Below are 22,223 nucleotides of genomic sequence, written 5' to 3' on the forward strand. Positions count from 1 at the left end.
AAAAGGCTGATAAAAGTGTACATATCACTTACTGAAACTGGACGCCAAAGAATGCTGTTTACTTTACCCTCTTCCTGTGGGTGTTCACTGAAAAATTTATTTGCTTTCTGATCTGTCCACTCACATATTTGCTTCACCATATCTGCATCAAAAAATAGCTTGAAAGAGTCCAAAGGTGACACAATTTCAGATTCACTGATTGCTGGGTTCAGCCCGAAAAACTCAGTTGTGAATACAGGTATGTGGCTGAGACGTGTGTCAGCAAATATGTCGCTTATCAACCGCCAGCCACCTCCGATTTCTTTTTCATGAATATCATCAAATTCATTACTCTCAAGTTCTTCACTCAACGAGTCATTGATATCCGAATCTTGAGCTGATGGCTAATAATCCTCATCACTCGAGGAATCGCAAGATTCCTCAAGAATACACTGCGATTCAGCCATAATTCACCGTGGAGGGAGCAACAGTACACTCTCCTATGACACACAGCCAAGACTGATTCTGGCGGTATGCAAAGTTACTGTCCACCTTGCCATCAATCACATACCCACCCATATATATTGGGACTGGCTGAAAAAAAAAAAGTGGGTGGAGCTTATTTTATCCTCAGTAACATATACGAGCCAATATATAAGGCCCTAGCACAATAAATTAAGCCCTCTGCTGTCTCCTTTGTGGCACTAATATATGATGATAAAGAGGCATCATAGAGTGCACGCACTGGAGGGTTACGATGACATATAAGCATCATCATGGCGAAGGGGTTAATGATATCCTGGGTAAATCAGGAAGACTTGTTCACATGGTATTCCACAGCAGACTAGGCCAGGATGTCCTTGAAAGACCCAGGCTACTTGTTCTTACCTACTATGACTGGCTGTATGGGATGAGAACCATCAGCATTAGCACAGGCCTGAATGGAAAGATGCTCCTTCATTGAATTATGCCCTGGAGTATTGCTAGTATCTTTTGAGGCCTGGGTATTCTAAGGAAGAGCACACCAAAAGAACCTGGCCTTGTCTGCATCGTGGATCTGAAACTCATGCAGGTCCTTATCTTCCATCAGTTTCCGAAGATGCTGGACAAACAGCTCCACAGCATCAACATCAGTGCTCAGCATCTCCCCAGTTATTGCCTTGTTAACATTGCCATGGTGCCTCCTAAACCTCCACAGCCAGCCATCACTACGCTTGAAATTTTTTACTCCATAGTGATCAGCAAGCCTTTGTGCTGCATGCTGAATGTCCAGGCCACATGCAGGAACACCTTCAGCTCGCTCCTGCTAGTACAACTTCTACACCACTTCATCAAGTTTCTTGTTGGGCAGCTTCTTGCTCCTAAACACATCCTTACCCTTCCTCATGCCCTCTATTTTTTCAAAGTCTCCTTTGTTTTGTCCTTGGCCTTCAGTATGTCATGCAGGGCCGACCTCTTCATCCCAAACTTGGGCTGACTGTGGTCATCCCTGCCCATGCTGTTCTCGTGTGCCTTGATCACTTCCATCTTCTCTGCAAGACTCAAAATCTTCCTTTTTGATTTCTCAGTGGAGGAGGAGGAAGGTGATTCCCAATGAGAAGTAATTTTTCACAATCACTAATGGGTAACAATTTCTACACTCAAGAGATGCAAGATGCAGAGGCAATGTTAACACAATGAAAGATGCAGCAAGACTGAGGCCAACCATGTGTGGTACTGTGTGTTAACACCCTCTGTCCCACCATCCCACTCGGGCCTACCAAAAACAGTCCCAAAATAGCCCATCATGACCCGTTCCTCTCCAACCTAGCCCAAGTTTTTTTTTTTTATGCAAGAAAGAAGGAACCAAAGGTCAGGAGCCCACAAACCATTCCTTCCAAGTAAAAAAACAAAAACAACACAAAAGAGAGCCAAATTCAAGATCCGTTCATTTTGAGATACCTGGACACACTGCGGTTGAAAGACTGGAGATCATAGGAAGTGGGAAATACAGACAGAGGGAGACAGTTCCAGAGCTGACTTGTTGCATGAATGAAGGACTGGGAGTAATGGTTAACTCTTGCATTAGAGAGTTGGACAGAAAAGAGACGAGAGTTTGTTGCTAGATGGATGCTACGTGCCTGTCACAGAGGTGGAGGGATGCAAGCAGACAGTTCAGAGGGCGGAAAAAACTGCTGCCAGCATCAGTAACTGTGTTTTGAATCACCCCCATGAGCAGGAAGCAATCTAGTAGGCCTGCCTCATACACCCCATGTAATGGTGGGCCCACAGTTGTCTGGGAGGTTGGCGTGATTTTCCCATTTACCAGATGGTATCTGATACGTACGACAGTTTGTTTAGGGGCCCTTAAAGAGTTTATTACATCAGATATCTGGTCTAGCACGATACAGTAAAGTGAGGGTCAACTGTAATGACTTAGTTTTACAAAATATGAATACAGGTATGGGTGTTTTCATGGGACCGGGAATCCACCTCCTCTTAAGATCACATGTTAATGACTAAAGACATGGAATGGAAAATTTGTATCAACAGTTATACATACAGGTTCTGTATGTGTCATAGGCTTCAGCAAACGATATTGCCTCTTACTATAATTCGTTGCATTATTACTTAAAACACCTCTAGCTGAATATATTGCAGCACAGTAATGTAATACCAATGTGTGCTTGGGCTACCTATGCACAGATTTGCAGTGGGTGGGTGGTGGTGTGGGGGAGGGATACCAGGGATGTCACATGTGCAGAAACAGTGTGCCACCTGCACAACTTGCTATTCATACACCATCCCTTGCAGATGAACTGCCCACATGGTTCGTCCTTTGAACTTTTTCGGGATCACTGTCTGCTTTACCTCTATACAGCAGGCTATGCCCTTGAGAAGCTTATCTGTAGCCTAGTTGGGATCATTTGATGGTTTTTATCAGGCAAGTTGGAGTCACACCGGAGGGCTGGTTATCATTAGATTTCTGTAATGGGTTATATATCTCCCAGTGCCTGGGCTCTGAGTGAGCAACACCCTAGTTTAACACTTTAGCCATGTATATGAAGGGGTCGGGGCATTGCATTTCTGGACTGTGCTGTATTTCTTACTATATGAAGGATAATTAAATACTATACCAAACATAATATAATACTAAGTACTGATATCCTTAGTTTATATTCCACCATAATTTATCATTTCATTGTTTGGAAGCTTGTGGACAGGTTGACTCATGCAATCATAAGTAATGAATTGTGGAAGTCGGAAGCATCATTTATTGATTTAGCCTTTACAAATGTCAACTTAGGCCACAAGTGACTCACTTTTCATACTCTGTCACACTGATGTGCTCTATACCAAATGTAGCACCTTAATGTGTAAATCTTGGCTAGCTAGAAGTCTAGGAGTTGTCTGTGCACATCTTGATCATGCCACATGAGCATGTATGTCACTGTTCCAAAATCAATATACAGTAAAACCTCTACAATTCGTCATCCTTCAAGTCAGAAACCTCTATAACTCGGAAAGGCTTCAAAATATTCATTTAAAAAATCAAAATTCAAAAATTCCCAAAAATGCGCACGTGAGAGGAAGAGAGTTGGCAAAAATCCCCCCAACTCAGTAAGATGCTGAGTTGTACAGTAATGTTTAAGTATTTAGTGTTTTGTTCCCCAATATAGTACAAGTGATAAATACATTACAGTAATGGCCTTTATAGTGTTAATTGTGCTTTACATAGTGTACAGTGTCAAGTACAGTACAGTAAAGGTGTGCCCAAAACTGATCTTGAGCACCCCCCTAACACCTCCACAAACTACCAAAAGTCCTCCTCCATGCCTGGAATACACCCTACAACTGCATGGAATCATGGTAAGGCAGCTTTTACTGTTTATTGTAAAAACTTTTAATTCTTTCCATTTTTTTCCATTTTTTCCTTTTTCTGTGTGTGCGCTGGAGGGGAACTTAAAGTTCATCCCTACAACTCGGCAAACAGGCTAACTCGGCAAGGCTTGCACATGTATTATGCCAAGTTGCAGAGGTTTTACTGTACTGTATTTATAATACCAGTATGGAAAATTATTTTTTTTCCTGGTAGACAGCCAACCTATATAGCTGATCTGGGACACTTTTTCTATAAAATACAGATATTAGGTTTGGCTTGCATTTATTAATTTCAATTTAGTAGTCAGTAATCACCACCATCATCAACAAATCCTGCTGTGTTGCCCCATGAGGAGTGTAGGAGCCAGGAGTAAAGCTAGTTGGTCCTGACATTTAAGATGAGAGTGACCACCCTCACTCATCCCTGATTGGCATTATGTGAGCAATAAACCCCAATTACTCCTTGGATATAAATCTGCATATGCTCAATCCGATTGGAGCACCTTAATTGCCCACTAAACCACCAGGTGCCATAATACGGTTACATGGTTACCACCCTGCATAGTAAATGGTTTCCTGGAGTACAGGAAACCATTTGGCATGCCAGTCAATATAGAGTCACTCATACACTGAAAGAAGAGATAAAAATGAAAGAAAAAAAGACAGAACAGGATGGAAGGAAGGAAGGAAGAGAGGATAGGGCAGTCACCCGAGAGCAGCACTACATCGAGTGAGTGGTGACTGATATTTCAGTTAACACTTTCTTTATGACATACTACATGGCTTAAATCATATATCTTAAAAAGTGTTGCTCTAATCAATTTCACCATGATTATGCTGTAAAAGGTTTTTCCTTTAACTCAACCTGCCTAATCAAAAGATGTTAAGAAATACTGTACGGTATATACAAATCAAGCTACTGGGCATGAGACCTTATCAGGACCATCATGAAAGCTGCAGCAGTGCATGCACAAACCCACTAATACCCTCCCACATGACAATCTTGTCACCCTTGTGCCCCTGCACTGGAAAAATCCTAGAAAATCTAGTGATGGAAAGAAATGAGATGGAACACAAAACTGAATGGGCACTGGTACGTTTTATCCAAATCAAATATGGAGAATTTACCCCATGTTCTCCTAGCTCTGAACCTAACATACATTACCTCCTTTAGGTTGCCCATTATTTTCCTCAGCTGTAGTGACAATGTAGCCCAAATCATGCATCCTAGGGATCCAGTCTTGAAGAATTGCTGGGGATGAGTCTTGGCAGGAATCAAGAAAGAGAGAGATCTGGACTTTAAGTGTGTGTACTTGTTCGGCAAGTGAGGTTAAGCATTCACTTAGCCAGGATTCAGCGTTGTGCACTGGTATGATCACAGACTGAAAAAAAAAATAAATAAATAAATAAATAAAAAATACATACCCACTCCCAAAAGTATGGCAGGATTCTTTCTTGACAGTTTTGCAAGAGTTGAAATTAATGTAAGTCAGATTTAACTCTTTGATATCTACACAGTATCAGTACACACACAACTAGTACACACTGAAATAATTAAAATATGCATACTGCATCATCATATCATATCATATCATATACAAAGGATCCAACATCCTAGCATGTGTCAGCCTTATTCACCTAATTATTGCCTCTCTCACCTCTTCATTCCACCATGCTGTTCCCTGCACCCCCTTTTATTTTCTCTTCATCCCACACACCACCTCACATGCTGCACAGATTCCTTCTGTGAATATTTTGCACATACCTTCCATGTCCCCCATCTACTCCAATCCATATTTACCCAATTGCTCCTCCATTTCCTTCTTCTATTCTGCCTTTTTTCCATCCTCTTGTAACCTTTCCACTCTCCTTACATATACTACTTCCTGTCCTTTCCTTCTTCTATTTCTCCATTTCATTTGGACTTTGATTCTGACCACCACCAAGTGGTCGCTATATCCGAAAGTTCACTATATCAGATGGTCGTTATTAACCGAGGGATTACCTACCCAAGGTCGCTATATCTGTGGAGTCGTTCAGTCCTACCTGCGCAGCCACAACTTACTCTATGAAGTTTCACATGGAGAATTCATTGGCTGATGTAATTATACTGTACATGTATAGCAAATATCATCCTGAATGAAGTTGTAGATGTAAATACAATGCCTTTTATAAGAATACAATACAGAAAGTCCTCGATATACAAAAGGGATAGGGACCGAAAAAAAACTTTCGTAACTCGATAATTTGTATATCGGAATGATTTTTTCCTCATTGAAATACATAGAAATGGGGGGATGCATTGCAGGACCCCTTCGGATCCCCATCTAAACTTTACCCCTCCCATTTTGAAGTAAGTAATACCTGTATACAACTGTACAGATATTAAAAAATACAAAATACAGTACTGCATATTACAGTACAGTATTTTTATTTTTATAAAAAATTATTATTAATGCACAGTTAGTACTGTATTATAAATAGACCTCCTGTGCTGAGGCTGGAGATGCAAGGCATTGATGCTGGTGGCCTTCACATGGTGGCACCCTCTTGCTCCTCTGGTACTTCCTCGACTGGTGCAGGTGGTTCTGGTGAAGCATGCCCAATCTCCAAGACTCCCTGCCCTTCCTCGTGGTGTCTTATAGTTTCAAATTTCCTTTCCAGAGTAAGAGTATGGTGCTGCTGCTTCTTTGCAACAGGCTCCCCCAACGCTGGAGATGATGCAGGGTGCTTGGGAGGCATGTCTAAACAGTACGACAAGGTGCAGAGCTGCAAAAATATCCTCACGTACAGTGAAGCTGCGAGGAGAGAAAGGACATGGACTCAATTGAGAAGCACGCGGAAAATTGTTTACCGGAGAGAGGTTAGTTTGTTTCCTCGCCAAAAGCGAGCACGGCACCGTGCATCAAGCCCATTTTGAATTTTTCGTATTTCCTTTCATATTGCTTTTTGTATCATCGAGACAGATGTTTTCGTATTATGGAAGTTGTCCTATATTCATCGCTTTCGTAACATCGAAAATTCGTACTTCAAAGACTCACTGTATACAGTAATGTAGTACTGTTACAGTACACTTACCATTCCAGGGAGTGCCAGGATGTGCCAAGATGTGATGCTGTAGTCACCACAGGAATAGGAGGGAGGTAGAGGGGGGGATTTCTGAAGAGGTTAGATGCTGGCAACAAACAGTACACCTGTACACCAGGGCACACGACACTGTACGTGCCAGAAATTTTTGTACTGTATCACTAGGACACTATATTTAATTTAACACTTACTAATACAAACTGGACACTCCAAAACAATATTTACACTTCAGTACAGTACTATATACACCATATATCATAACACTTTATACACTCATTCATCATCCAATTCAGCGAATATTATTTCTGGTGGCTCTGGTGTCACTTGTGTCAGTGAGGAAGGTGTGCTTGTGTCAGAACCCAAACTGGGGAGGCTCACATAGGACGTCGAAGCAACAGACACACTCAAGGACTCTAACAGAGTATGTTTCTTTTTTCCAGGAGGTGAGGCGACAGGCTTAAAGAAGTCTGAAATTTTCTGCTGGACTTCCCTGGCCTGGTTTCCCCTCATAAGGTCCAGCCTAATCTGTCTGACAAGTTCATAATTTTCCCTCAGAAAGCCACCAATGTCCTCTGTGACAGCCAAGAGTGTGTCTGTTGCATCGATGGCAGCAGAGAGGGATGACCCATGTGGCCTCTCCTCTTCATCCTCCGCAGATGGTTCAGGCGTGGTCAGTTCCTGCACTATTTCCTCCTCTGTCTGGTGGTGGTATCCAGGCAGACTACCATCCTTGTTCAGCCACTCTTCCACCTGTTCTGCATAGACGGAGCCTTGGCCAGCTGCAGCTAACATTTCTGCTGCCTTTGGTAGCTCAAACCCCTCGAAATCTGACTTCTGGACTGGAGTTTTTTTTTTTTTTTTTTTTTTTTTGGGGGGGTGGGGGGGGGGATTACACCATGCATTGCGGAGAATAGTCACGTGCACTTTCCTCTAAGCCTCTGCCCAGTCCAAAATTATGTCCTTGATATTATATTTCTTAAAACTGTCCAGTGTCTTCTTCCCCCTGGTGTCCACATACCCCTCCTCCATCCCATCCTCTGTCACGACTAAGCACTGATCCAGGTAAAAATTCCGATAATGACTTTTCTCACTTTCTATCACCCCCTGGTCCACTGGCTGAAGTAAGGCAGTCATGTTAGGAGGTAAAAATATTGCTCTTATTTTTCCATCCTTGGAACACAATTTCGCAGAGGAAGAGTGGACCGGGGCGTTGTAAAGGAGGAGCACAGCCTTGACACCCTCCTTACTGATGCCAAACAAGGCCTGGTGCTACTGAATGGAGGGGTCAAAACTGTGATGAAACCAGTCAGTTGTAATCTCCTGGATAAACCAGGCAGAAGGGTTGCTGTGGTATTCCATAGGAGGCTTCTCCATAATATCTTTCAGAGCCCTTGGCTTCCTACTCTAACCTACAACAACTGGTTTCAGGCAGTGGGACCTGTTGACATTCGCGCATGCCAACGCTGATATGCGATCCTTCACACTCTTCCTCCCTGGAGTGCTGTTTATTGTCTTGGAGGCCTGTGTATTTTGGGGGAGTGACTTCCAAAAAAGACCAGTTTTGTCAGCATTGTAGATTTGGAAGTCATGGAAACCCTCCTTCTCCTTCAGCTCACAAAAGTGGGATATGAAGGGATCAACTGCGCCAGCAACGGAACTGAAAAGCTCACCTGTGACTGCCTAATTCACAATGCTGTGATGCTGCCTAAAGCACCACAGCCAGCCATCACTGCACTTGAAATTCTCATGTCCTAAGTGACGAGCAAGCCTCTGCACCGCATGTTGAATATCAACACCACGAACAGGAACAACCTCTGCTCTCTCCTGTATGTACCACTTGTACACTGCCTCATCGAGATTTTCCATGGGAAGTCATTGCTTACGGTACATTTCCCTCCCCTTCCTGCTGGCCTCCACTGCTTTCATGGTCTCCTTCACCTTCTCCTTCCCCATGACGAGGTCATGGACGGTAGTTTTCTTGAGGTCTTATTTACTGATGAGTTGACTTCGTGTTGCCCCTTCCTCAAACTCCTGAATAATTTTATATTTCTCAGTAAGGTAGAGAATCTTCCTCTTCCCCTTGCTTGAGGATGAAGGGCTAGTTGATTTTGAAGCCATTCTTGCCGTTGGTAGGAAATGTAGGTAGGTCACATGTGGCACGAGAGTCACACATGCGACACAGGTAAGGCGGGAGAGAACCAGATGGAGTGAATACTACGCACAGACTGAGAAAGACCCAGCGCAGAAAGGGGTGAGGCGCACAAGCTAGCTAGCCTACGTGACTCATTGCACGGGCGCTCCCTCAACAGTAAGTCACAGGAGCTGACTGCTACACGAACTTCCACTGCATACATCGAACAAGGGTCGCTATATCCGGCGGAAGTTCGCTCTGGGAATAGTGGGTCGTAAACTTCTGCCACATACACCGAAAAAAGGTCGCTATATCCGGCGGAGGTTTGCTCTGGAAATGGTGGGTCATTATACCCAAAGTTCACTATAAAAGGGTTTGTTATATCGAGGATTTATTGTGCGTATATATACAATAAATTTTAACCTTTATCAAACTGGTATTAGACAAATCACTGGTACAGCTACTAAATTATAGTGTAAGAGTCCTGTGCTTGAACTATGCTAAAAAATAAATAAATAAATAAATACAAATTAAAGCCCACAAGGACATGGACACAAACTGCAATAGTATACATCTAACCTTAAAATATACCAATGCAATATTTTTTGTCCAATTCATTTTATCCTACACACACATTTAGAGCAGGATAATAGGCTACTTATTTTAAAATCAACAGTTCTGGAGAAACTCTTGTACTGTAACTTAAAATAAAGCAGCTTAAACTGTAGTGTACTCATGCCAAAATAACTTACTGGTGACCTGAGCATGACTTCAGTACAGATTATGATAGCCTATTTTTTTTTTTTTTTTTTAATGGAGTGAAGTTGAAAAATTACTTTAAAGCATCATTATATATGAACTTCATCTGAAGCAAAGACATCAAATACAGGCAATAAACTGACAGAAAGACAAGCAATGCAACAAAAGATTTTAAAATATCATACAAGTTTGGCCATGTGGAGAGGATGGAGGGTGAATAACTGACGAAGAGAGTGTATGTGAGTGAGGTGGAGGGGGGAAGATCGAGGGGGAGGCCGAGGATGAGATGGAGGGATGGGGTGGAGAGGTATATGAGAGAGGGGGGTGTGAGTTGGGAGCAGGGCAGTGAAATGGCAGGGGACAGGGCGACGTGGAGGCGATTTGTTTGTTGCCACCCCAAACGGGATTGAGGCGTCTGGAAATAGATAGATAGATAGACAAGTACAAACATATGCACAGTACTGTACTGAAAATACTGTATCTGCATATACAATACAAACACAAATGCATATTTAGCCCCAGCTCTGGAAAAAAAATTTCCTTAGGTGATTAGTATTGGTGGATGACGGCATTTACATATTACTGTACCAACTTAGAAATTAAGCAAAGCATCAAGCATTATACTAATGAGTTAATGGATGACCTGTTGTTGGAGGACAGCTTTTTTAAGTCATTATGATTAACAATGATGTGAAAAAATAACTTCCACAAATATTAGAAAGAATGGAGCTGTATACAACTGAGAGGAGGAAAGACAAAATAAGTTAAAAATAAAGATTTGAGGAAGGATAAGTACAGTAGCCTGCAGATCCTAGGAAGTTAGCAAGTTTCAATATAGCAGGTATAGAAAAAGATTATCAGTACTAATTTAACATTACTAAAATAGATGAGCAGAAGCATAGCAACGCAATCAGAAATGTACTTACAACATCAATGTCTTCCATTTCTGCCACTGAAAGTGCTGAAATGTAGATCAAGATTTTAATATAATACAGAGAAATGTGGCCCTTACAATTAAAATGTGGCCCTTACAAACTCCCTCATTACAGAGTAAATGGGCAAATAAAATTATAATACACTCAAAGAAGTGAAGCCTAACGCCTATTAGTTGCATCTTATGAGCGAGCTCACTCCTGCTGCATTTGAACTAGGCGCCAGTAGCGAGTTACTTGCCGCCATCTTGGCTGGTAGACGGTTCCTTTTCCACAACACGGCTCTGACAACGCAGACTCCATCTGAAATATTTACTCTTTGGGTCTCTTTTTCTTCAGTTATCTAGGTATGCATTGGTCATATTTATTGCTAGATGGTGACGGGAGTGGTGGCAGACAAGATATTACACAAGAACCGAAGCTGGAGCCAAATGGCCTAAGAAAATCTGAGGTCTGGATTAGGGGAGGTTACTCAATAAAAGTTTTAACTGTACGAGCTTCTCTGGTGTTGTTATTGTACCATTCTGCAGCCAGAAATAATGCACAGAGCTTGAAGTATGGTATCTAGTGAAATACTGGATATTGCATGGCCCGAAAACCGATGAGCACCCACTCAAAGGCTATGTTGAATTTTTTGCATTTGTAAAATATAACGATCACGGAAGTGATTGGTTTTAAAAAAATAACATGAAATTACTTGGTACAGGATCACCAATATTAATCCGCAAGTAAAGCCTGATAGGGCATGACCTAAGTTAGCAAGGAAATGTTTGATCATGACATCCTAACCATGTTCGTCATATTTACATCCTGGAAAGTGACGATATTCATTTCCCACTTTCTGGGGAAAATACTCGAGCTGTAGTTGGACATAAATTTGAAGGGAAAGGAAGGCAGGTAGTGGGTATGTTTATAGATTTTTTCATTACCTTGTCCAGGAAAATTTGCATAAAAAGTTGTAGAGTTCTAAATGGCTAATATTAACTGAAGGGCTACAATCTGACATTAATACTTGTGTGTGTGTGTGTGTGTGTATATATATATATATATATATATATATATATATATATATATATATATATACACACACATTTGGTATGTCACATATGTAATGTAGTGTATTGAAAACAGTGTCTGCCCTTACTTTTTTTTTTTTTTTTTTTTTTAATGAACAATGTAATGTTGTCACTGGCTAATTTAAAGCATCTCCCAAGAATTGGCAGTTTTTTTTTTTTTTTAACATCCTTTCATTGATGGGGGGTTGAAATGAAAGATTTGCATATGTTGCAAATTTTTTTCCGAAATGCCTTATTTTGCCTTTTCCGACCTGCCCTTTCCCCTTTTGTTCGTTAAACAACAAGCATTTCCAACAAAAATGACAAAAAAAATGAAAACTAAGCATAAAATACAATACAGTAATTATCTATCCATCAGTCTTGCCAGACACCTCAATCCCGTAAGGGGTGGCCACAAAAAAAAGTTGTTTCCATGTCGCCCTGTCCCCCATTATTTCACTGCCTTCCCTCCAGCTCACACAGGCCTCTCTCATACAGTATACCTCTCCACTCCATCCCTCCATCTCATCCTCAGCCTCCCCTTCCCTCTCCCTTCCTCCACCTCATTCATGCATTCTTCTCATTAGGTTCGCTCTCCATCCTCTCCACATGACCAAACCACCTCATTGTATTTCTCCTAACGCTTTCAGTCACATCTGTATCCACACCACAATGCTCCTTCACTTCCTCATTTGCCAGTCTATCTCTCCATGTAATTCCACATGCTCCTCTCCGGGGCTCTTGCTAGCAGCCAATGGTTGCGAGCCATTTGGCTCCTAAGGTTTCAGATTTATGAGCCAAATAAATTTGTAGTAGCCAAACTGAATATGAGCCAAAATATTTTACGAGCAATAAATATTTATTTACACAATGTGATGATTAGACTCATATAATGAGGTTTTAAACATTCACAGTGGCAACAAGGAAAGAATAATCGATCATAACATGCTTTTTTGTTCAAGTGAGATTTACTTATTTTGTAGTTTACTGGGTTTTGAAGAGGATGTATTTTCTCCTCACCAAAAGGCAACTTGCGTGTAAAATTTGTTCGCTGAAGAGAAAAAATACTTGCATTTGCGAGCTGTGGTTCGCCAAACAAGAGCCCTGCTCTCACTCTAGACTTGTGTCCTTCCAGCAAGTTCCAAGCTTCATTTCCATACATTCGAGCTGGTACAGTATCACAATACTGTCATGCAGTGCCTTTTATATATATATATATATATATATATATATATATATATATAACTTCCAAGCTGACTTCCCAATTTCTTATCACTGCTTTCAAAGAACCAGCAACCTTTCTTCATTGTTGTACTCTTTAAAGCACTTCGTCCTCCAAACATCCATCCTTACTCACAGGATTGTGGAGTCGTAGTTGGAGTCATGAAGTTGGAGTCAGAGAGGTGACAAGTTGGAAACTGCACCTTGACAATGCCCTCGTCCATTCTTTTCAACTGATTCAGGAATTTTTGGCCAAACACACCATGCAGCAGGTCCTGCAGGCTCCCTACTCACCAGACATGGCTTCGTGCAACTTTTGGTTGCTCTCCAAGCTCAGAACTCCACTGAAAGGTTCCTGATCTGAGATGAGAGAAGAGATCATGATGAATGTGACGAAGCACCTGTAGGAGATACCACAAACCACCTTTGAAAAATGTTTCAGGCAGTAGAAAGAACACTGGGCTTGTGTGTCAAGTCAGAAGGGGCCTACTTTGAGGGGGATTAGTAGCCAAGCTCAACAGGTCAGCTAATTATTTTTTTAAGAGCCTATGGTCACGTACTTTCTGAACAGACCGTGTACTGTACTTTCAGTCCATCTTTCAGCCATCAAGATCCCAACACCCATCATCCCTTCTTTCCAGTGGAGCATGTCACACCCTCATTTTTACAATTAGGATGCTTTTTTTTTTTTTTTTTTTTTTTTTTTTTTTTAAAGTAAGGAAAACAGTCTTATGAGAAAAGGTCCTAAGTTCATATTGACCATATAAGCGAATGATCAAATACCAAGCAATCATATAATGAGAATGTATCTATCATTCTTGCCACCAATCATTCAAGCTGACCCTCCTCTTCAGCATGCGTCCTGTACACAGCCCACATCCACTCTCCTCTCTGTCATCGTCTCACTTACCGGTACCTCCTGCATTCTATATTAAGTTTAGCTGATCTAAGCCTAAGGGGTTAATTAGGTCCTTCAAGTTTGCTTTTTTCAATTAGTTAACTCCATTTCAGATTCTAGTATGGACAGTGACAAAGCAAGGGCACCATCCACAGCTAACCAAGAAAAGTAACCCATGATGGGCCAGTGGCAGTACCATTGACTTCAAAGGACCTTTCCCAAAACAGCAGACAATCACAGGATTAGGCAGAAGATAAGGTGAACAGGCAAGGATTATGGAAGGTTTTACGTACAGTGTGGCAGGAAAAATGTTTTGTGTTTTCATCTTTGTCCTCTTTCCCCATAACTACGTATGGTAATTATTTTTTACTTTCTTTTTTCATCTGTGACTCACTGTCTTTTTCATTCTATCATATCTTTTTTATTCATTCCTTACTTCAGTTGTGAGTTCTTTCACTTTTGCTCCTTTGCCTTAATAACCTTTATCCAAGTATTATTAAATTTATTGGTAGTAAAGCCTGGTGTCATTCTTTCCCAGCTCTTCATCCAGTTCCTCTGTATATTAATTTCATATCTGTATCATAAAACTTAAATTTATGAGCCAGGACTAAAAACTGAAAACAGTACATGGTACATTGTTCACTAAATCATGTCAGAAGAAAGATTTTTGGAAGCACTGGACAATGTAAAACTTGATTACCTGTGTTTGGTGCTGTATCTGTTAAAAATTAAAAAAAAGCTTAATTCATAGTTGAGTGGATTTTGTTTCTTTCGCATTGTTATTAGTTACTTTTTTTATTATTATTGTTGTTGTTGTTGTTGTTTTACTACTACTGCTACTTTTTTTTCAGCTGGGTGATGTACAAGTAGCAGTGTATGAGAAGTATGGAGGTATGTGTGGTGTGCCGGCTCCAACTTCTGCCGGGTTACCCATCATACCGTATCCTGCAGGAGGTGACTAATTACACAGGCACACCCTTGAAAGACTTGGTTGGCTCAGCGTTGCAGCAAAGACTTAAGACAACAGACATCATATGTGCCAAATGCCTAGAGCTGTTCAACAAGAGGGACAGACTGCAGAAAATGACAACAGACATGGACAGCCATATAATGACAAAAATAAAGGATTCTTCCACATTGCCAAGTGATATCCAAGGTACATCAATATCCATAGTTGTTGGAGAGTTGCCTGGTAATGAAAAGATTAAGGAGGAGCTTGAAAGGCAATATAAGAACATTCATGTTAAAGATTCTCCTCTGTTATCCCCACCTGTTATCAGAGAAGTGAGTATGGAAAGCCCTGCAACAGCCCCAAAGAAAAAAAGAGGCAGACCTCCCAAATCAGCCACTGTGGTGCTGTCTCAGGTATCAAGGGATGAAACTGAGGAAAATCAAGATTTGCCACCACTCATGGTTAACCAGAGAGAGAAAAGGAAGCGTTCAGCCAAGTTCGATACTTTCTTGGAGGTCTTAAAAGGGGAAAAGGAGTTTTATATTGAGGATGAAGGAGTAGAAGAACCCAAGGCAAAGAAGCGAGGTGGTGGAAGGAAGAAGAGAAACCTTGCCACTATGGCAGCTGAGAACCAAACAAAAGATGATTGTATGGAAAATGTGTGCATCATACAGGTCACCAACATGGATGTCCATGAACGAGAGGAAATGTCGGATGATAGGGACAGGTTGAATCTAGATGAAGTCGTACAAGAGATCTTTGGAATGACTCCTGAAGCAGAGACTTCACTTATCCAGGATATAGAAAAACTGGATCATGACAACAGTCTTATTAGTGTTATAGGTGAGATGAATGATGAACAGGAAGAAGCAAATGAAAATATAATTGACCTGAAGAAAATTGTCAATATGACAGACATTAAATTTGATGTGAAGGATGATCCTAGTATTGATATAAAGGCTGAGATTGCTGCACCTACCAGTACTGTAAATTCACCATCTATTGAAGTAACTGAAATTAAGGAGGATTTAGCAGTCAATATCCCCAGTTTAGAAATGACAATCACTCAGAGTGAAAATGACACATTATGTGCAGAGATCAGTGACCCCGATGAATTAAATGCCATTGTACAGGATACTGTGGATTCTTTAACAAGCAGAATAAAGCAAGAAAATGAATGTGAGAACATTATCCCAGAGAAGAGGAGGTTTCGTTGTAAACTTTGCAGTGAGGTATTTTTTGAAATGGAAGATGCTCGAAAACATGCAAAGGAGTGGCATGCAGGAAGCCACAACGTAACGGATGCACAAAACAATGGAAAGAACCCTTTCAAATGTAGTGACTGTCACCGAAGTTTTCCTACTGTCAGGGGACGTGACCGGCATCATCTACACATGCATTTAAAACACAAACCAGTGACATGTCCAGAATGTGCTATGACTTTCAACAGCTTTCGTCCATTGGAACGACACCTCCGTAACCAACATGACCATGATCCAAAACTATACTGTGAAATGTGTGAAGCAGAGTTTGTTTTAGGAACATCACTTGAGCATCACAAAGAAATTATGCATCCTGTTTCAGGTAAAAATAAGTTACTGAAGAATTCAGTATCTACCAAAATTAGAGATCAGAACAAACAGAGTAGGATATTTCAGTGTCCTTTTTGTAATGAAGAAATCAGGGGTGCAAGAGCACTGAGATTTCACCATCGAAAGAAACATAATGGAAAGGAATATAGTTGTAAATTTTGTAGATACAAGAGTGCATGTTTAAGCACCATGAACCGTCACATGGTTAGAGTTCATAAAGCTCTGGACATTAAGTTGTATAACTGTCAGAAATGTGTAGCAGGTTACCAAGATCCTAGAGACCTTGAGGAACACTACATCTCTGTGCATCATCTTAAACCATCATTACACTGTCAACATTGTGGTGAAAAGTTTGCTTGTATAGATATGCTTAGATTTCACCGAAGTAGCCATAGAGCATTCTCTTGTAAACTCTGTCATTTAGGGTTCATGAAAGAGGAAGCCCTGGAGGATCACATTAAAGCTATTCACAACTGTGACCCTGCTGGGAATGCTGACAATGGTGAATATTTGAATCAGGTGGAACAAGAGAACAGTTTTGAGGGATTACAGAAGTCATTAAAGGAAAAGAATGAAGAAACAACGGAAAATAAAAGTTCAACTGCTAGTTCAAAGGTACTGGTAATTACAAGTGATGGTTCAGTTGAAGTCAATGAAGAAGTGAAAGAAGTGAATATTGTCTCTTCTGTACCCTCTGAGGATATTACACTTCACTTGCAGCAAACTCAGGAGGGAGGACTTGAAGAAATGGATATACTTAATCCTCTAAAAGGGCAGAAAGTTAAAGATCTTCCCAAAAAAATGAATTGTCCCATTTGTAATAAAGTCCTCACCACGAAATTTCTTCGGACCCACATGCTGAGCCATAAGGGTAATCTACCGCACAAGTGTCATATTTGTGATAAGGCATATGCTCAAGGCACATTACTCCGCAAACACATGAAAAACAGACATTACGAAGAATTTTTAAAAATGGGTAACAAGAATCCCAAGAAACACAAAGTTACCTGTGACTTTTGTCAAGAAGTATGTGACACTATTTATTTATTAGAAGAACATTTGTGGCAACACATGGATAAAAAAACATATGAATGTAAGGACTGCAAAATCAAATTTGGCATGGAAAGTAATTTGCGTGAACATTATAAGAGCCATTTCTTTAAAGAAGCTCAGCTATGTCCAGTGTGCAGAAGGGAGTTCAAGTCAATTGGGTTCTATAATGAGCATGTTGAACGATGTCAGCAGAGATGGAAGTGTGAACATTGTGGCCTTGAGTGTGACTCTCAAGAATATTATCGCAAACATCAGCGAGCAGAGCATGGTGGTGAAAAGGTAGTAAGGTATCAGTGCACCCAGTGTGATAAATCATTTGTCGAGCGTCATCGCTATGAGGATCATATTATCACCCATTCCAGCAAGAAAGCATTTACTTGTCACATTTGCCTTAAACAGTTCAAACGTCAGCGACCATTAAATGATCACATATTAAGAGCCCATTCTGATGGTCTCTTTGTTTGTAGTTATTGCCGCAAAGCCTTCCCAACACAGCAAGACTTGAATACTCACAAGCAGAAACATCGTAAAGAATTCCCTTGTACATCTTGCAGTCATGCTTATGCCTCCAGTGAAGCTCTAATGAATCACCTGATGGTCCATCATTCAGACACAACTCATGTTTGCCACATCTGTAGTCAGTCCTTCCATAAACAAGCTAATTTAAAAGCACACTTAATTACCCACAGTTCTAATACTCCAAACATATGCTTTGTGGATGGATGTCACAAAATGTTTCGATCTGAAGCATTGCTCCGTAACCACATGTCCCGTCGTCACCATGAGCTTCAGTACGACTGTACAGTGTGTGACCGAAAGTTTGCTCTTGAATCTGATCAGATTCGACATATGGCAACTCATTTAGGTGAAGTTTCCTTACCTTGTGATGACTGTGGTAAATCTTTTCAAAATGAAACCTTGCTTGAGAGGCATCTTTTAACGCATTCTCAAGAAAAACCATATGAATGTGGAGTATGTCATCACACAGCTGTTCTACGTCACCAGCTGGTACGCCATATACAAACTGAACATGGTTTTGCTGATGCAACCCCATATTTGCTTGTAAACCGATGGCGATGTTCTGTGTGCGGTAAAATGTTTGTTGCACGAGGGTCATTGTTAAGACACTTGCAAGAACACACAGACCAGGGCATTGAAGCTGAGGGTCATGCAGTCAAGACTCGCTCAACTCCGACCTCAGCCTTGGAATTATCAGTTCCTACTGGCATGGTGGACCCAGCTGCTGCCACCACCTCTTTTCTGGAGCAGGTATCCACCCTCAGTTGGCAAGACCTTACACCTTTATTACGTATTCATGTTATACCTTGTGAAAATGATGGGCAGGAGGCAAGATCTGCTGATGTTTGGCAGTGCCCTGGCTGTCATGATGTCACACAGACAGAGGAGAGCATGAGGGATCACTTGATTGGATCAACACAGTGCCAAGAAGCAGTTATACTGCAGCTGGCCTGTGGTTTTGCCAGCACCCATGAACTTGAAGATGAACATAGTGCTTATGATCAAGTGTTAGATGACAAAGGGAGTGGAGCAGTGTTACAGTTAACAGGTAGTGATGGTGGCATGCAGTATGTAATTGTGCAAGAAGAGGATGGAAATACACAGAAGCTAACAGATACCTCCAAGGAGAATCATTCTGACCAGGAAGGTGATGGAGACATGCAGGTCTTGGTTAGTATGGAGGATGACCTACAACATCTGCTCTCGCAGCCAACACATACCAACATCCAGATCATTGTGGAGGACTCAGCTCCCTTGAAGCAACTATTTAGTGAGGGTGTTAGTGAGACAGGACACTCTTCTTCACATGAGCTGATGAGGGGAGAGGAAGGTCAGGCCAGTGCTCCTCTTTTGAATGGGTCAGAAGTTCTCTTGCAGACACCTGATGGCCATCTGGTATTGCAACAGACAGTGGGAGGTGTGACTCAGTTCCAGCTTGTAGAGGGTGTAGCCACAGGGGAACAAAGCGATGAAACACAATCCACATTACTAGCTTCACATTCATCCACAATACACCCTGAATTTATACTTCCTGAATAAGTGAGGTTTCATTACCACAAAAAATTCAGATTTTCTAAACTATTTAAACTGAAGAACACAATTGTAGTGGGTAATACTAATTTATGGTTTATGCATTTTTAAAGAAACAGATGAACACTTAAACTTTTATTATCCTAAAGTTAAACAAGAAAGTTATTGATGAGATGCAGTTTGGGTTTATGACAGGCAGAAGGATCAGTGATGCAACACTTTATTCACTGCTTCAGTTTCAGGAAAAAAATATATATATAGAAAGGAAGAGAAAGCTGTAATTTGTGTTTTTATCTGGAGAGGGCATTTGACAAGGAGGTGATGAAGTGGACAATGGGAAAGTTTGAGGTGGAGGAATAGTTGGAGTGGTCATGGCAGTATGTTGGGGTGGTCGCACCTAGGTGAGAGTGAATGGAGGTTTGGGTGATTATCTGTGAATTATAACATGCATCAGGGGTCAGTTTTAAGCCCCTTATTGTTTAATTGTGGTGCGTGAAGCTCTCCAGCAACTTCAGAACTGGGCTCCCATGGGGGGGTGTTGTAAGCTAATGTCCTGTTGCTGACTGCTGAGAATGAGAGGGTGGCAGAGGAAAGATGGGAGGTGGAGAGATGGAGTAGGGTACAAGGATTTGAGAGTAAATGCGGATAACATAAAAGTGATGATATCTAGGGCAGGTGGAAGAACTGTCAAAGCAGGAGTGTGACCATGTTTATTCTTAATAAAAAATTTAAGTCATCTTTCCTATCACAACCTTCCTTGATCGTCAGTATGGATTCCACCAAAAAAGCTTGACTGGCGATCTCACCTACCTTTAAGACTCCTGGTCATCCTCCTTTCGGGACTTTGGCGAATGCTTTTTCACTGCACTTGACATCTTAAAGGCTTTTGATCAAGTCTGGCATAAATCTCTAATTTCCAAACTAATCTCTTATGGTTCCTATCCTTTTGTCTGTGCCTTCATCTATAGCTTCCTTTCTGGTCGTTCTATAGCTGCTGTTGTAGACAGCCACCATTCATCTCCTCGAGCTATCAATAGTGGTGTTCCTCAGGGCTCTTTCCTATAACAAACTCTCTTCATTTTATTCATCAATGAACTTCTCAGCTGCACATCTAACCCTATCGACTCATACACTGATGACTCCACCCTTCACCTTTCCATTCACTTCCTGCAGTGCTCATCTCAGCTGTTACTTCAGTAAACGAGTTGAGGCTATGGCACACCTAATGTCTGACTTTGCTTATATCTCTGATTTGGGTAAAAATAATCTTGTTATTTTTAATGCAAAAGGTATATCTGAGCGAATTTGAAGGAGGGAGGAGGTGAGGTAGGCCAAGAAGAAGGTGGAGGGATGTGGTGGATGAGTGTGTGAGGAAGAGAGGTATGGAAGTTGGTGACACTAAGGGACTAACAAGAGATCAAGCTAGATGGATGAATTTTGTGTGGAGAACCGCATAACCATGGATTTGGTACCCCTTTTTAATGTGACCGTTCGGATTCACTCTATCAGATACCGTAGGTACATGTGAAACTAAAGAGCATGGTGAAATTTTTTTTGGCTTATCTGATGGAGCCTGGATTTCGAGGGCTTCAATGATGAGTGATTGGAAACGTGCCCACTGAACAGGGCAAACTTTGGCTGTTTGGATGTTGCTACCCCTCACTCTGCCCTAGGGTGGGAAAGGAGGTCCAGATGATGATGATTGTTTTTAATGCATCAAAAACTCAGTTCTTATATCTATCAACCCCAAAAAATCTTCAACAGGAGTACCTCTAATTTTTAATAATATCCAGCTCAATCCTGCATCATCTTTAAACATACTGTACTTGGGGTTTCATTTTCTCGGGATTTTTCTTCGAAAGAACATATTACCTCTGTAAAATCTGCTTCCAAGAGACTGTTCTAAGCTGACCCTGTGCCATCTTTACTCCTGCACGGTTGCTGACTTTCTACATGGATTTTATTTGCCCGCAGAGTACAGCTCTTGTGTGGGGATGCTCCCCACATACAGCTCTTCTCAGCAAAGTGGAGTCAAAGGTTTTTTGTCCCATTAAATCTCCTCCTCTTACTTGTTCCCTTCAGCCTCAGTCTCTTTGTTGCACTGATGCATTTTATCTCTTTTCTATCACTACTTCAATGGTCGCTGCTCCTCTGAACTGTCCGCTTGCATCCCTCCACCACCATGGTGGGCATGCAGCACCCGTCTAACAACAAGCTCTCATCCCTTTTCTGTCCAACTCTTTAATGCAAGAGTTGACTGTTACTCCCAGTCCTTCAGGTATGCAACAAGTCAACTCTGGAACTGTCTCCTGTCTATATTTCCTACTGCCTATGATGTCCAGTCTTTCAAATGCAGTGTGTCTAGGCATCTTGAAATTAACGGATCTTGAATTTGACCATCTGTTATCTTGTTTTTTCTTGGAAGGAACAATTTGCAGGCTCCTGGCCTTTGGTTTTTTCTTCATCCATCCATCCATCCATCATCCAATCCTATGTTGGACCATGAGGGGCTAGGCAAGTTGGTCCTGACATTTAAAATGAGAGTGACCAGCCTCAATCATCCCGAGTGGCAAGACGAAAGCAATAAACCCCAACCATCCCTTGGATACAAACCTTCACAGAGTTGAGAAGAAGGATAAGACTGGAATGTACTG

At 41.3% G+C, this 22,223-nt stretch overlaps 2 protein-coding genes across 2 annotated transcripts in view; one reads left to right on the top strand and one right to left on the bottom strand.

Annotated features, from left to right (window-relative positions):
- LOC145401410 (queuosine-tRNA galactosyltransferase-like) overlaps positions 1-13,379 on the bottom strand; it is a 28,522-nt gene extending 15,143 nt beyond the window's left edge. The window contains exons 1-3 of the mRNA XM_080273747.1: positions 13,162-13,379; positions 10,744-10,778; positions 5,006-5,222 (exon numbers count right to left, since the gene is read on the bottom strand). Coding sequence (XP_080129873.1) covers positions 5,006-5,222; positions 10,744-10,778; positions 13,162-13,249 — 340 coding nt within the window. The 5' untranslated portion in view covers positions 13,250-13,379. The remainder of the gene's footprint in view (positions 1-5,005; positions 5,223-10,743; positions 10,779-13,161) is intronic.
- A 1,429-nt stretch (positions 13,380-14,808) lies between these two features.
- Positions 14,809-19,695, top strand: LOC145401343 (uncharacterized). Its single transcript, XM_080273669.1, has one exon. It carries the CDS (start codon positions 14,809-14,811, stop codon positions 19,576-19,578), a length of 4,770 nt encoding a protein of 1,589 aa, XP_080129795.1. The 3' UTR covers positions 19,579-19,695.
- The last annotated feature ends 2,528 nt before the right edge of the window (positions 19,696-22,223 follow it).

Source organism: Coenobita brevimanus, chromosome 55 (genome assembly GCF_032717465.1).
Source record: "Coenobita brevimanus isolate Jiangsu-jjx chromosome 55, ASM3271746v2, whole genome shotgun sequence".
Classification (NCBI taxonomy): Eukaryota; Metazoa; Arthropoda; class Malacostraca; order Decapoda; family Coenobitidae; genus Coenobita; species Coenobita brevimanus.